Source organism: Phocoena phocoena, chromosome 11 (genome assembly GCF_963924675.1).
Source record: "Phocoena phocoena chromosome 11, mPhoPho1.1, whole genome shotgun sequence".
Taxonomy (NCBI): Eukaryota; Metazoa; Chordata; class Mammalia; order Artiodactyla; family Phocoenidae; genus Phocoena; species Phocoena phocoena.
This window is the reverse complement of record NC_089229.1, coordinates 60,543,003-60,556,462: the sequence shown is the minus strand read 5'-3', so window position 1 is coordinate 60,556,462 and position 13,460 is coordinate 60,543,003. Positions and strand designations below refer to the sequence as shown.

At 43.9% G+C, this 13,460-nt stretch overlaps 1 protein-coding gene across 3 annotated transcripts in view; it reads left to right on the top strand.

Moving 5' to 3' along the window:
* Nucleotides 1-1,992: 1,992 nt before the first annotated feature.
* The window catches only part of SP1 (Sp1 transcription factor), a 41,225-nt gene continuing 29,757 nt past the window's right edge, over nucleotides 1,993-13,460 (top strand). The window contains exons 1-3 of one of the 3 annotated variants that reach the window (XM_065887122.1): nucleotides 1,993-2,090; nucleotides 3,165-3,322; nucleotides 3,635-5,150. In XM_065887122.1, the coding sequence (XP_065743194.1) occupies nucleotides 2,084-2,090; nucleotides 3,165-3,322; nucleotides 3,635-5,150 (1,681 nt within the window). In that variant the 5' untranslated portion in view covers nucleotides 1,993-2,083. Of the gene's footprint in view, nucleotides 2,091-2,431; nucleotides 2,472-3,164; nucleotides 3,323-3,634; nucleotides 5,151-13,460 lie in introns of those variants that run through there. The other 2 variants (XM_065887123.1, XM_065887124.1) reach the window with 2 other exon arrangements.

Genomic DNA, 13,460 nt, shown 5'->3' with positions numbered 1-13,460 from the left:
GGAAGTATGGGCAGGATTTTTTCAGGAGTTAGAAGGTAACAATAAAAAGCTTTTTTAAAACTAAATAAATTTGGGACTTCCCTGGCCATCCAGTGGTTAAGACTCCACCTTACATGCAGGGTGTGCATGTTCAATCTCTGGTCAGGGAACTAAAGCTCTCACGTGCAGTGGGGTGTGGCCAAAAATTAAAGTATTTTTTTATTAAGCCCATTTTTATAAATGGTTATACAAGGCATTGCTTTATTCACTTAAGAATTTATAGAAGACTTTTTGTGGGACTATTCTGGGTTGGAATATGGCAGTACAACCTATTAGCTTTGTGATCTTGGGCAAGTTACTTCCCAGCCTCAATTTCTTCACTTATAAAATACATAATATCTCTAATACTAATATCTTCCTTATGAGAATGACATAAGGAATGCAAGATACCTAGCTGACCTAGGCACCTAACACTATAGGCTTTCACCTTCAGGCCTTGCCCAAAACAGCAAGAGGTCTCAGTTTGGGGGGAATCCAGACTTCAAAACGTGACACTATCAAGTGCTGAATTGCCGATAATGAAGTGCCAACATATAACATACAAGTGAGAAAGAGAATGACCTTGTCATGTTATTGACAAACCACCCAGGCTGCCTCAACCAAAACTAGGATACAGGAGAGGCAGAATGGGAGACCAGAAATTCAGGTGTCTCAGGAAAGATCTCCTTTAACCTTTGTAGTTGCAAAAAGCAGGAACTCTATCTTGCTAGCTTGCTTTTTGCTTAGACTGTATTTACAATTAAAGGGGGCGGGGGGGAAGTGGCTTACAGAATCTTGACTCTGGGAAGTTCTCCAACATGCTTTAGTCTTCAAAGGGAAGCTCCTGAAAAGTTAACCCGCCTTAAGTTAAGTAGCTAGCACCTCTGTCTGGGGGGAATTTAATAAAAGGGCGTTTGCTGCAGTCACAAAGACCGTTCAAATTGGTCAGCACATTATTAACTGAATGTGTGAACACCCTCCCCAGATTTCGTTGCGCTTGTATCTACAGGGCTTACACCACATTCAGAGGCATCCGCTTGCCTGTCCGCCCACCCGGGGGAGAGTGAGACTTGAGAAGTACTTTTAAGAGCGGTTACATTAAGACTCAAGCGAGCCCTGGTGTCAAGGCAGACCTACGTGCCGAGTAGCTCGGCCCTGACACTTGTTGGGCTGCACGGTTCCGCTGAAGCGTTGCTACCTAATCACGGTGAAGACGTTCCCTGAGGAGGGCCAAAATGGCGACGGACTCCTCCTGGCACAGCCCTGTTCCCTCCCGGCTCTAGTAACGCCCATTGGTTAGTTGGAGGCGGTGCCAGGCTCCCCCCGCCGCCTCATTGGACTGAATGACTGAGGGAGACGCCAGTTCTCCTCTGCCCACTCCAGGTTCCTGCCCTCAGAGCTCACGCGGCGTTCAATTGGCTTTTATTCACGTCAACTTGCGTCCTATCGTGTCTCTTTTCAGTGTTAATCCAATCATAACTTTCCTGGCTGCCCGCCTGATTTCTGACTGGTTTTGATCAGTTTCATCCTATCCCATTCCTGTCTACTTCTTACCTCCTCCCACCAGGACTTTGCCCAGGCACGTCCAGGGTTCTGGTTGGTTGTTGTTCTGTCAGTCCAATGAAAGCTCTTCCTATCCCTACCTCTCAGGGAGCCCGCCGGGCAGTTGACTGGCTTCTTTTCAAGCCTATCAACTCTAGTTCCCGCCCACCTTCACTTCCTGCGTCTTTCATTGGCCTTTAAAACTGAGAGGGCGCTCTTTTTGGGCGGACACCTCGCACGCAACTTTGTCTTGCACGCCTTAAGAGTGCAAGCGAGTCTTACCATTGGGCAATCTCCCCGTCTTTTTTCTGCAAGTCCCTCCTTTCTCCCTCCCTCATTGGGCGGGGCAGCAGTGAAGGGGCGGGGCCTAGGCCGGGCTTGTGGCGCGCTGCTCCCTCCTCCTTACCCCCCCCCCCTCCCTGTCCGGTCCGGGTTCGCTTGCCTCGTCAGCGTCCGCGTTTTTCCTGGCCCCCCCCAACCCCCCCGGACAGGACCCCCTTGAGCTCGTCCCTCGGCTGCCACCATGAGCGGTAAGGATGAGTCCACTCCAAGCTTAGGGGTGGGAGGGGAGTGAGGGGGCGCGCGCGAGGGCCGACCGGGCGGTCCCCGCCGTAGGGGGGACGGGCGGGAGGCGGCGGCGGCGGCCTTGGTCCCGCCCGGGGCGGAGGGAAGGGAGGGAGAAGGGGCAGTGGCGGGGCCTCCGCGGAGGAGGGGGATGGGCCACCCGCCCCGGGGGAGGGGGCAGCGTGGCCTCGCCCGCCCCCTGCCCGCCCCGGCCACGGGGGACGGGCCTTACCCCCCACTACTCGGCCGCTCGCCTGAGGCTCCTCCTGCCAGGGGCTGGAGCCGCGGGGGCGGCCCGAGCAGTGCAGGCCCCGCCCGGGCCAACCGCCTCCCTGGTCCGCCCTCTGGTCGCCGCCGGCCCCAGGGCCCTCCCCCACCCCCCGGCCGTAGATTACCCCTCCCCCCCCGCAAATTACCCCTCCCCCCCTACCGTCCCGCCCTTTCCACGCCCCTCACCCCGAAACCGCCCTTTCACTCTAGGGCCCGCCCTGTAGCCGCCCCGAAACGCCTGATTTCTAACGCCTGGACCTCTTTAGCCCCTTACTAGTATTCACAGATGTTTCCCCACTCAAACTTTTTATCTGTTCTTTTCCCCTTTCTCTTCCTTTCCTCTTGTTACTTTTTACACTTGAATTTTTCTTTTTCCTTATCTCCTTTGACCCTACTTTCAGCTCGCTTTCCATCCACTCACGTGTTGTTTTGTGCCTTACCTATCCTTTTTTTCCCCAGGATACTTTTAAACTCTTTCAACATGCCCACCCACCTTCACATTTCCTATATCAAAAGCACCTTTTCAGTGTTTTCTGAGTTTAATTTTGTGCAAGGGAGAGTCGAGGCCCAGTTTTGGCACCACCTAGCCTAGTTTACATCCTACTGGTCCTACAACAGTTTCTTCTCCCCCAATCCTTTTTTTTTTTTCTTAATACTGGCGCGTTTCACCTTCCTGTTAGTCATTTCTGTTTCATCACAGCCTCCTTTACCCTTCCTCACTTTACCCTTTTCCTTTCTCCAACTTTAAGTTATTTTCAAAATCTTTTTAGACCAAGATCACTCCATGGATGAAATGACAGCTGTGGTGAAGATTGAAAAAGGAGTTGGTGGCAATAATGGGGGCAATGGTAATGGTGGTGGTGCCTTTTCTCAGGCTCGAAGCAGCAGCACAGGCAGTAGCAGCAGCAGTGGAGGAGGAGGAGGGCAGGTAAGTGATGATCTGGACAGAGTGGGGAAGGTGTTGAGAGGATGTAAATATTCGTAGATGATTGTCTTACTTTTCATAGGAAAATTTTTAAGAAAGGGCTGAACTTTTATAGATAGGGAAGTAAGCACAGAGAGACAAGTAGCTTGGAGATCCCCCAAATGAGAATTTCAGCAGTATAGATAGGTCAGCTTTTTGTTTGGGTTTTTTTTTTTGTTGTTGTTGTTTTGCTGTTTATATTTTGTGTACTACCCCCTGGGCTGGCAGATGGGTGTCACTAAAGGAACTCCTTTCCTCTCCTTTATTTCTGGCCAGGAATCCCAGCCATCCCCTTTGGCCCTCCTGGCAGCAACTTGCAGCAGAATTGAGTCACCCAATGAAAACAGCAACAACTCCCAGGGCCCAAGCCAGTCAGGGGGCACAGGTGAGCTTGACCTCACAGCCACACAACTTTCCCAGGGTGCCAATGGCTGGCAGATCATCTCTTCCTCCTCTGGGGCTACCCCTACCTCGAAGGAACAGAGTGGCAGCAGTACCAATGGCAACAATGGCAGTGAGTCTTCCAAGAATCGCACGGTCTCTGGTGGGCAGTATGTTGTGGCTGCCACCTCCAACCTACAGAACCAGCAAGTCCTGACAGGACTGCCTGGAGTGATGCCTAATATTCAGTATCAAGTAATCCCACAGTTCCAGACCGTTGATGGGCAACAGCTGCAGTTTGCTGCCACTGGGGCCCAAGTGCAGCAGGATGGTTCAGGTCAGATACAGATCATACCAGGTGCAAACCAACAGATCATCACAAATCGAGGAAGTGGAGGCAACATCATTGCTGCTATGCCAAACCTACTCCAGCAGGCTGTCCCCCTCCAAGGCCTGGCTAATAATGTACTCTCAGGACAGACTCAGTATGTGACCAATGTACCAGTGGCCCTGAATGGGAATATTACCTTGCTACCTGTCAACAGCGTTTCTGCAGCTACCTTGACTCCTAGCTCTCAGGCAGTCACTATCAGCAGCTCTGGGTCCCAGGAGAGTGGCTCACAGCCTGTCACCTCAGGGACTGCCATCAGTTCTGCCAGTTTGGTATCATCACAAGCCAGTTCCAGCTCCTTTTTCACCAATGCCAATAGCTACTCAACAACTACTACCACCAGCAACATGGGAATTATGAACTTTACCACCAGCGGATCAGCAGGGACCAACTCTCAAAGCCAGACACCGCAGAGGGTCAGTGGGCTGCAGGGATCTGATGCTCTGAACATCCAGCAGAACCAGACATCTGGAGGCTCACTGCAAGCAAGTCAACAAAAAGAGGGAGAGCAAAACCAGCAGACGCAGCAACAACAACAAATTCTCATCCAGCCTCAACTAGTTCAAGGGGGACAGGCCCTCCAGGCCCTCCAAGCAGCCCCACTGTCAGGGCAGACCTTTACAACTCAAGCTATCTCCCAGGAAACCCTCCAGAACCTTCAGCTTCAGGCTGTTCCAAACTCTGGCCCTATCATCATCCGGACACCAACAGTGGGGCCCAATGGACAGGTCAGTTGGCAGACTCTTCAGCTGCAGAACCTCCAAGTTCAGAACCCACAGGCCCAGACAATCACCTTGGCCCCAATGCAGGGTGTTTCCTTGGGGCAGACCAGCAGCAGCAGTACCACCCTTACACCTATTGCCTCAGCTGCTTCCATCCCTGCTGGCACAGTCACTGTGAATGCTGCTCAACTCTCCTCCATGCCTGGCCTCCAGACCATTAACCTCAGTGCATTGGGTGCTTCAGGAATCCAGGTGCACCAGCTTCCAAGCCTGCCCTTGGCTATAGCAAATGCCTCAGGTAAGGCTTGAAATCTTTTGTATTTATCTCCAGAGCTACTTAGCATCCCAGCTGAAACTATTGAGTCTAAAGAAGGGAGTAGAATCTTTTGAGGGTAACACTTTCTTGAGGGCAAGTCAATTAGAGAAATAGCAATGATTCTACGTCATTTGGAACTGACTTAATGGAACCTTTTTTTCTTTTCCTCAGTTAATCTGATGAGAAAGGAGCCCTTCTGGGCAATGTCCCTGGGGTCTCTGTACTTTCAGTGCCTTTGGTGCTACGGAACAAGGGTCGGCAAACTTTTTCTGTAAAGGGCCAGACAGTAAATATTTTAGGCCTTGTGGGCCACGTATGGTTTCAGTTACGTGTACTTTTTTGTTTGGTTTTTGCAACACTTTAAAAATATAAAACCATTCTTACCAGTGAGGGCTTTATTTGGCCTGAGGGCTCACCCTTGCGGGGATAGGAATAGATTATAAACTTAACCTATTTGTAGGGCAGTTATTAAATCATCAGATACTTCTTATGTACTGTAAGCAAGGGAAAAGTGATGGATTCCAAAGGACTTTTCAACAAAATAAGTTCCCTGGTTAATCTTTAGTTAACCAGAAGAGCATACCCTCTGAGCAAGCAAGGTTTAATTTTTTCAACTCCTACTTACCTTGAAAGTACTTATGTGTATTTTTAATAAGCTTCATAGGTGATTCTCTTTTTTTTTTTTTTTTGGTGATTCCTTTTTGTTTAATTAATTTATTTTTTGTTTCTTAGGCTTCCTAGGTGATTCTCATACTTCCTATATTAGAGAGCCACTTCCTAGTCTGCTTTGAAAGTAGTATGTGGTTGAGAAGGGAGGGGCGAGAAAGGGAGTGGGGACCAGAATGGAGTTGGGGAGGTGGAGCTGAGAGGAGTTGGGAATCAGGAGAACTTTGAAGGGGAAAGAGTCGTCAGGGAAGAGGTATATATTGGAATGTATGTTGAATCAGTTGATGCTACTATTCAGTCATTTATTTTGAACTATGTTCACTAGTATTGGTTAATTTGAAATTTAAAACATTTATTTTAAAAGGTGAAAGTTTATTTAGAATTTATCATTTTAAATTTCATGGTGATGGAGCTAATCTTTAATAAAGCACATTAGGATACATACACATTTTTATATTCTGGCATGATATATACAAGTTATGTTGGGAAATAGTTTAATACCACCAAACTTCTACTTCTGTTGGAATATGTGTGGGTTTATTAACTGTTTACTTTTATTATAGAGTTCTCATTCCGTTTAGACTGGTTCTTATGTAAGAGAGGATAACAAATAGGCAACCATATTTCCTGCCTCTTGCAGTTTAGGAAAATCTGTGCTGGGGAGGTCTGCTCAAGTTCCCTACTTTCTTACAGTCTTGTAGTGTGTTTAAAATTAGTACATTTTGAGCCTTAACAGACAGTAATTTTCTTAGTGAATTGGAGATCTTGGAATAGAAAGTTAGAGCTGGAAGGGACCTGAGAAAATTGTCTCATACAACTGCCTTATTTTCTAGATGAGTACTTTGAGATACTGGGAAGCACTTAAGTGATGAGACTAGTTGCTGTTAGTTCTAGTCTGGGGCATTCATTCCCTGTTAGTTTTAACTTGGGACATGAGAAATCCTTTAGACTGTTTAAAATGTTTCGGAAAAGATATTTTTGTTTCTTTGAAATTTAAGGCTCTAGAGCTGGCAAGTTTTTTATAGGCTAAAAATTATGGGAGTAGAAATGGGAAAAGTTTAATAAAAACTGAACCCAACAGCCTGGAAAATTAGACACTTTCTGGGTAATCTACATTTGTGTGTTTGCTTTCTCTTTGCTCTTAGGTTGTTGTATCCAGCAGTTTTGCTCTTCAAAGGAAAGCAAAACTGAGATTGTTCTAGTTAGTAATAATTTGGATCCTTGCAATTTTTAAACGGTTTATAACTTCAGCTCTAAGGAACAGTTCTGAGACACTTTCATTGCTAAATCATGCTCTCGGGAAGTCTGCCATTTACTATGTCATAAGATAGGGCTACCGACCTAGCTGTTACTGATGGTCTCTGAGCTCTAGAAAATGCATGCCTTTTTGTAAGGTAGCAGCAGTTTGTCATTCACTAAGGAGAGAATGAGGCTCTGAAAGGCCATTTTGTGAGAGTTGAGATTGCTTTATTAATAGTGGTTTCTGAAGATACATGTTTCTTACTTTCTGGTTAGTCATACTTGTGCAACATTTTTTTCCCCTTCAATTGATCTGACTTCAGCCTTAATGAAAGATAATAAAGTCATTTCCTGGAAGCTTAGTGCTCCTTAGCTGTTGTGTGGCTGCTACAAAGTGTCTCATATATAGTTATTTGTGATATATGGTTTTTCTGGTATATAGTTATTTTATTAGAAAAACTCAACCTCTTGGCAGTATGATGTAGTGGAAAGAGCTTTGGATATGAAATCATGTTGTAAGCTACAACATACAGAGAGGTAGGTAGATAGCACTCTGCAAAGTGAGACATTATTATTACATGGTTGTGGAAGACTGCAGCTTAGTATGTTTACTTTTCTTTCTTTTTCTTTCTTTTTTTTTTGGCCACACTGCACAGCTTGTGGGATCCTAGTTACCCAACCAGGGATCTAAGGAACCCATCCCCCCCCCCCCCCCCCCCCCCCCCCGCCCCCCAGCAGTGGAGGCAAGGAGTCCCAACCACTGGACTGCCAGGGAATTCCCACATTTATTACTTTTTAAAAGTAACGTTTAAAAATCTTCTAAGCTCTCATTTTGACTTTCACTATGTTTGTTTGCTTGAATATACAGGCAAAGGCACAAACTTAGAACCAAATAAGCCCGCCATCTCTGTATTCCTGTTTTTCACAGCTCTGCCCCTGGTGGGTGGTAGTGAAGAAGAGACCACCCAGTAAACTGAGTTTAGTTTCCAGACGGTGAAATGATCTATAGGCTCTTAGTTTTTGTTGTTTTTTAAGTTAGCAGCTTTTGTTTTTTAATCAACACCCTTTCCCCTTTATCAGCACCCTTTTCCCTTTCATTTTCTAGTCATATGCTCAAAGATCTTGGTTTTTTGTTTTTTTTGTTTTTTTTTTTAAGCTTAAAGCTTCAGATTTTTTCTCAGCCACTGCTAAATCCAGAAAACTCTTCCCCCAGGTTGGGGAGGGGCCTGGTTTTGAAAGACTTAGTTTGGATGACTTTGTGGGAGTTCTGCCTAATAAAGAGTGCAGGGGTGGGCTTTGGCAAGAGAATAGAGCACATTTCCTTGATGGCTATAATTCACTCAAGAAGCAAATTTCAGGCACTAAAAATAAAAATTTCACATCTGCTCACTTTTATCGGGGTCAGGAAAATGTCTCCTCTTAGAAGTTAAGTTGAATGCGATACCAGAGTTGGTTTGCCAAGTGTCGCTAAACTTGGGGTCAGATTGCTGAGACCTAATTTGTTAAGAGAGTTGTATTTTAGACTAGTTCATTTGAACATTAGTGATAAGTAGGTTTAGAGGATTTAAATGTGTTCAAAATTAACATTCTAGTGCAAAAGGTCATACAAGAGAATTTTCTATTTTAAAATAATACTTTTATCAAATATAAAATGTTTCTGCATCATTTGTTGTATCTAATATTATATTTGATTCCTAGTGTGATTTTTTAAGTGCTTTTTAAACGAGTTCAGTTTAAGTAGAAAAGGTCTCCTTTAAAACCTAGGCGCCTTGATTGATTTGAAAAGACTGAGAAGGCAGTCTTGAGACCTTTTCAATTGCTCCTATTTATTCATTCCAGTGGCTTTCTGTCAATGACGTCATTGTTAAATCCTGTTGCATTGTGTAATGTGGCCATTTTAGTTCTTAATTAAATAACGAGCACAAGGGTGCCTAGTGTTTCAGAAAATTTTAGTATCTGTTCTCATATCTCCCTTTCCCTTTAATTGTTCTACTTTGTAAAGTAGCATATAAATGTTGGCACTAAAAATTTAGTTCTGCTCATTCCTTGCTTCTGATTGTTTTGTTTTCCCTCCTTGAAAATGTTTTAAATGTAAGATGAACATCTGTAGAAAAGCTTTATTACATAACGCTTTGTAAGTTACTGGCTGGGTGTCTGTAAACATTAATAGATAATAATTAGTTGAAATTTTTCAATTTGCTGTTTAATTGAAAAACAGGCATATTTTTCATATTTCATACAGAAGGGATATCACAATAGTACTATCCCTTTCTGTAACATTTAGCATTATTATACAGGCCCTGGTGTTCTGAGGCATTATTTAAAAGGTATATGCCACACTATGACTACATTGTTAATACTATTCTAGGTTTTAAGAATTGGGCCCCTTAAAAGACCCTGAAAAAGTTTCTGAAGAAAGTTTTTTTCTTCAGAGTTGGTTGCAAATCTGGGCTGTAATTTGAATTTATACTTTTCCTTCCAGTGTTTTTTAATTTTAATTAATTATTTATTTATTTAAAAAATATTCGTTTATTTATTTGGCTGTTCCCAGTCTTAGTTGCGGCACGGATCTCTGTTGTGGTGTGCAGGATTTTTAGTTGCAGCATGTATGTGGGATCTAGTTCCCTGACCAGGGATCGAACTTGGGCCCTCTGCACTGGGAGCGTGGAGTCTTAACCACTGGACCACTGGGGAAGTCCCTCACTCCAGTGTGTTTTAAACTCTGAGTGGCTTATGGAAACTGCATAGTATAACTCGTTTGACAAGTTGGGCGTGCCTGTCTAATTTACTATGAATCCTTCTCACCCTATATCTGTGTGCAAAATAAATAATAATTTAATGATTTCAAAGAAGCGGTTAAAATATAAAATATCCAGGTCAAGACAAAGACTTGCCCATTACAAGATGAGAGAACTCAGTTAAAAATCTACATCTCTGAAGGAATTCCCTGGTGGTCCAGTGGTTAGGACTCGGCTCTTTTCACTGCTATGGGCCTGGGTTCATTCTCTGGTCAGGGAACTGAGATCCTGCAAGCCGCAAGGTGAGGCCAAAACAACAGAAAAACAAAACAAAAAATCTACATCTCTGAAAAAAAAATTTTAAACGGTTTTCACAGGAAATCAAATATTTGCTGCAAATAATCTAAGTAAGGTTAAATGCTATTGAGATGGATCATTTCAGATTATTCCATATGTTCTTCATTAACTTGACCCTGTTTGGATTGCTTAGAAGGGGGGTGAGGATCCCCTCCAATTCCCTCCTTTTTTTAAAAAAATATATTTATTTGGTTGTGCTGGGTCTTAGTTGCAGCAGGCGGGTTCCTTAGCTGCAGTTCGTGGGCTCCTTAGTTGCGGCATGCATGTGGGATCTAGTACCCCGACCAGGGATCGAGCCCGGGCCCCCTGCATTGGGAGCATGGAGTCTTAGCCACTGTGCCACCAAGGAAGTGCCTCCAATACCCTCCTTTTGGAAACCTAAGGTGTAGAAAGATTCAGTGACTTGCCAAAGGTCACTGACAAAATTTGCAGAGTGATAGAGGTCTTCTGACTTCAGATCAGTATCCTTTCCACTACACTACTACTCTCTTTTTTAAATAAATTTATTTGTTTATTTTTGGCTGTGTTGGGTCTTTGTTGCTGCATGCGGGCTTTCTCTAGTTACGGTGATGGGGGCTACTCTTCATTGTGGTGCATGTGCTTCTCATTGCAGTGGCTTCTCGTTGCAGAGCATGGGCTCTAGGCGCACGGGCTTCAGTAGTTGTGGCTCGTGGGCTGTAGAGCGCAGGCTTAGTAGTTGCGGTACACAGGCTTAGTTGCTCCGCGGCATGTGGGATCTTCCCAGACCAGGGTTCAAACCCGTGTCCCCTGCAATGGCAGGCGGATTCTTAACCACTGCGCCACCAGGGAAGTCTGAATTTTAGCAAAATTTATTGAGCATTTATTGTGTGTCAGATGTGTTAGGCTCTTGGAATTCATTGAAACAGGTATGTTCCCGGGCCTTCTTGGAGCTCCAGTTGCTGTTGCGTTATAGTTACCTACACTTAGTGCAACGAGAAGCCCGCGCACCGCAATGTAGAGTAGTCCCTGCTCATCGCAACTAGAGAAAAGCCCATGCACAGCAACAAAGACCCAGCGCAGCCAAAAATAAAATAAATTTATTTAAAAAAAAAAATAAAAATGCTGTCATGTCCTTTAATACTTGTTTTTACTTCTACTTATAATTTTGGCTCAAGTTTGTAAAAGAAGATGCATGGAAAGAGGAAAGAGATTTGTATATATATTGTGATGTACTTAATGATATTTTTGCTTGGTTGCTGTTAAATCCCTAGCATTTATGTAGTTTTAGGAAAAATTGATTAAAACAAAAGAATATGAAAAGTAATATAGATATTTTTAAATAATTATTTTTAGTTGTGGTAAAAACCACATAACATAAAATATACATACCATCTTAACCATTTTAAAGTGTACTTACAGTTCAGTGATATCAAGTATGTTCACATTGTTATGCAACAGATCTCTAAAACTTTTTCATCTTACAAAACTGAAACACTACCTATACCTATTAAAATCCTATTTCCCCCTCTTCCCAGCCCCTTGCAGCCATACAAAGTAGGTTCTACTTTGTATTTCTATGAATTTGACTACCTTAGATACCTCATGTAAGTGGAATCATAGGGTATTTGTCTTTTTGCAACAAGCTTATTTCATCTAGCATAATGTCTTGTAAGCTCATCCGTATTGTAGCATGTGACAGGATTTCCTTCCTTTTTAATGCTGAATAATATTCCATTGTATGTATATACTACATTTTCTTTATCCGTTCATCTGTGATGGCCATTTGGCTTTCTTCCACCTCTTGGCAATGGTGAATAGTGTGGCTGTGACTTGGGTGTGCAAATATCTCTTTGAGATCCTGCTTTCAGTTCTTTTGGATATATACCCAGAAGTAGGATTGCTGGATCATATGGTAATTCTATTTTTTTTAATTTTTAATTTTTTCATTTATTTATTTATTTCTGGCCGTGCCGTGCGGCTTGCGGGGATCTCAGTTCTGCGACCAGTGATTGAACCTGGGCCCCGGCAGTGAAAGCGCCAAGTCCTAACCAGCGGAACGTCAGGGAACTCCCAAGTAATTCTGTTTTTAATTTTCTGAGGAAATGTATTTTGTAGCTTTGCTTTTAGCTTCTATAAACAAAGATTTTAAAAAACTACATTTCCATACTATGTTTTCAGTTAGAACTACATTTTAAGCTTTTTTGTCTGACTATAAGATTATTTCCAGATAAGATTATTTACAGATTTCCTATAAAATTATTTCCAGATTTCGTAATCTAATGGAGCAAGATCATTAATACACTATAGCTGATATCCAGCTGCTTTTACATTATTTAAATACGGATATTTGTAATGTAAGATGCTTAAAATGAAGCTCAAGGATTGAGATTTGAGACAGGAATTATTACCGTTTAAGATTGCACATGAAAAATTGTCATGATAGGGAATTCCCTGGCGGTCCAGTGGTTAGGACTCCAAGCTTCCACTGCAGGGGGCGTGGGTTTGATTCCTGGTCGGGGAACTAATATCCCACAAGCTGTGCGGCACGACAAAAAAATTTAATTTAATTTTAATTTTATTTTAATAAGTTTATTTTATTTATTTATTTTTGGCTGCATTGGGTCTTTGTTGCTGCGTGTGGGCTTTCTCTAGTTGTGGCGAGCAGGGGCTACTCTTCATTGCAGTGCGCAAGCTTCTCATTGCTGCAGTGGCTTCTCTTGTTGCGGGCTTAGTAGTTGTGGCTCGCGGGCTCTAGAGCACAGGCTCAGTAGTTGTGGTGCATGGTTTAGTTGTTCCGTGGCATGTGGGATCTTCCCAGACCAGGGATCGAACCCATGTCCCCTGCATTGGCAGGTGGATTCTTAACCACTGTGCCACCAGGGAAGTCCTGATTTTATTATTTTTTTAATACAGCAGGTACAATGTTGTTTTTTTTTTTTTTTTTTTTTTTTTATGCGTTACGCGGGCCTCTCACTGTTGTGGCCTCTCCCGTTGCGGAGGACAGGCTCCGGACGCGCAGGCCCAGCGGCCATGGCTCACGGGCCCAGCCGCTCCGCGGCATGTGGGATCCTCCCAGACCGGGGCACGAACCCGTGTCCCCTGCATCGGCAGGCGGACTCTCAACCACTGCGCCACCAGGGAAGCCCTGTTTTTTTTTTTTTTAAGGGAAATTGGGGCCGGATTGTGAAGGGTCGTTTATTATGCATTTTTTATATTTATGTTATTTATTTATTATTTTTGGCTGTGTTGGGTCTTCGCTGCTACACGCGAGCTTTCTCTAGTTGCCTGAGCGGGGGCTACTCTTCTTTGCGATGCGCAGGCTTCTCATTGC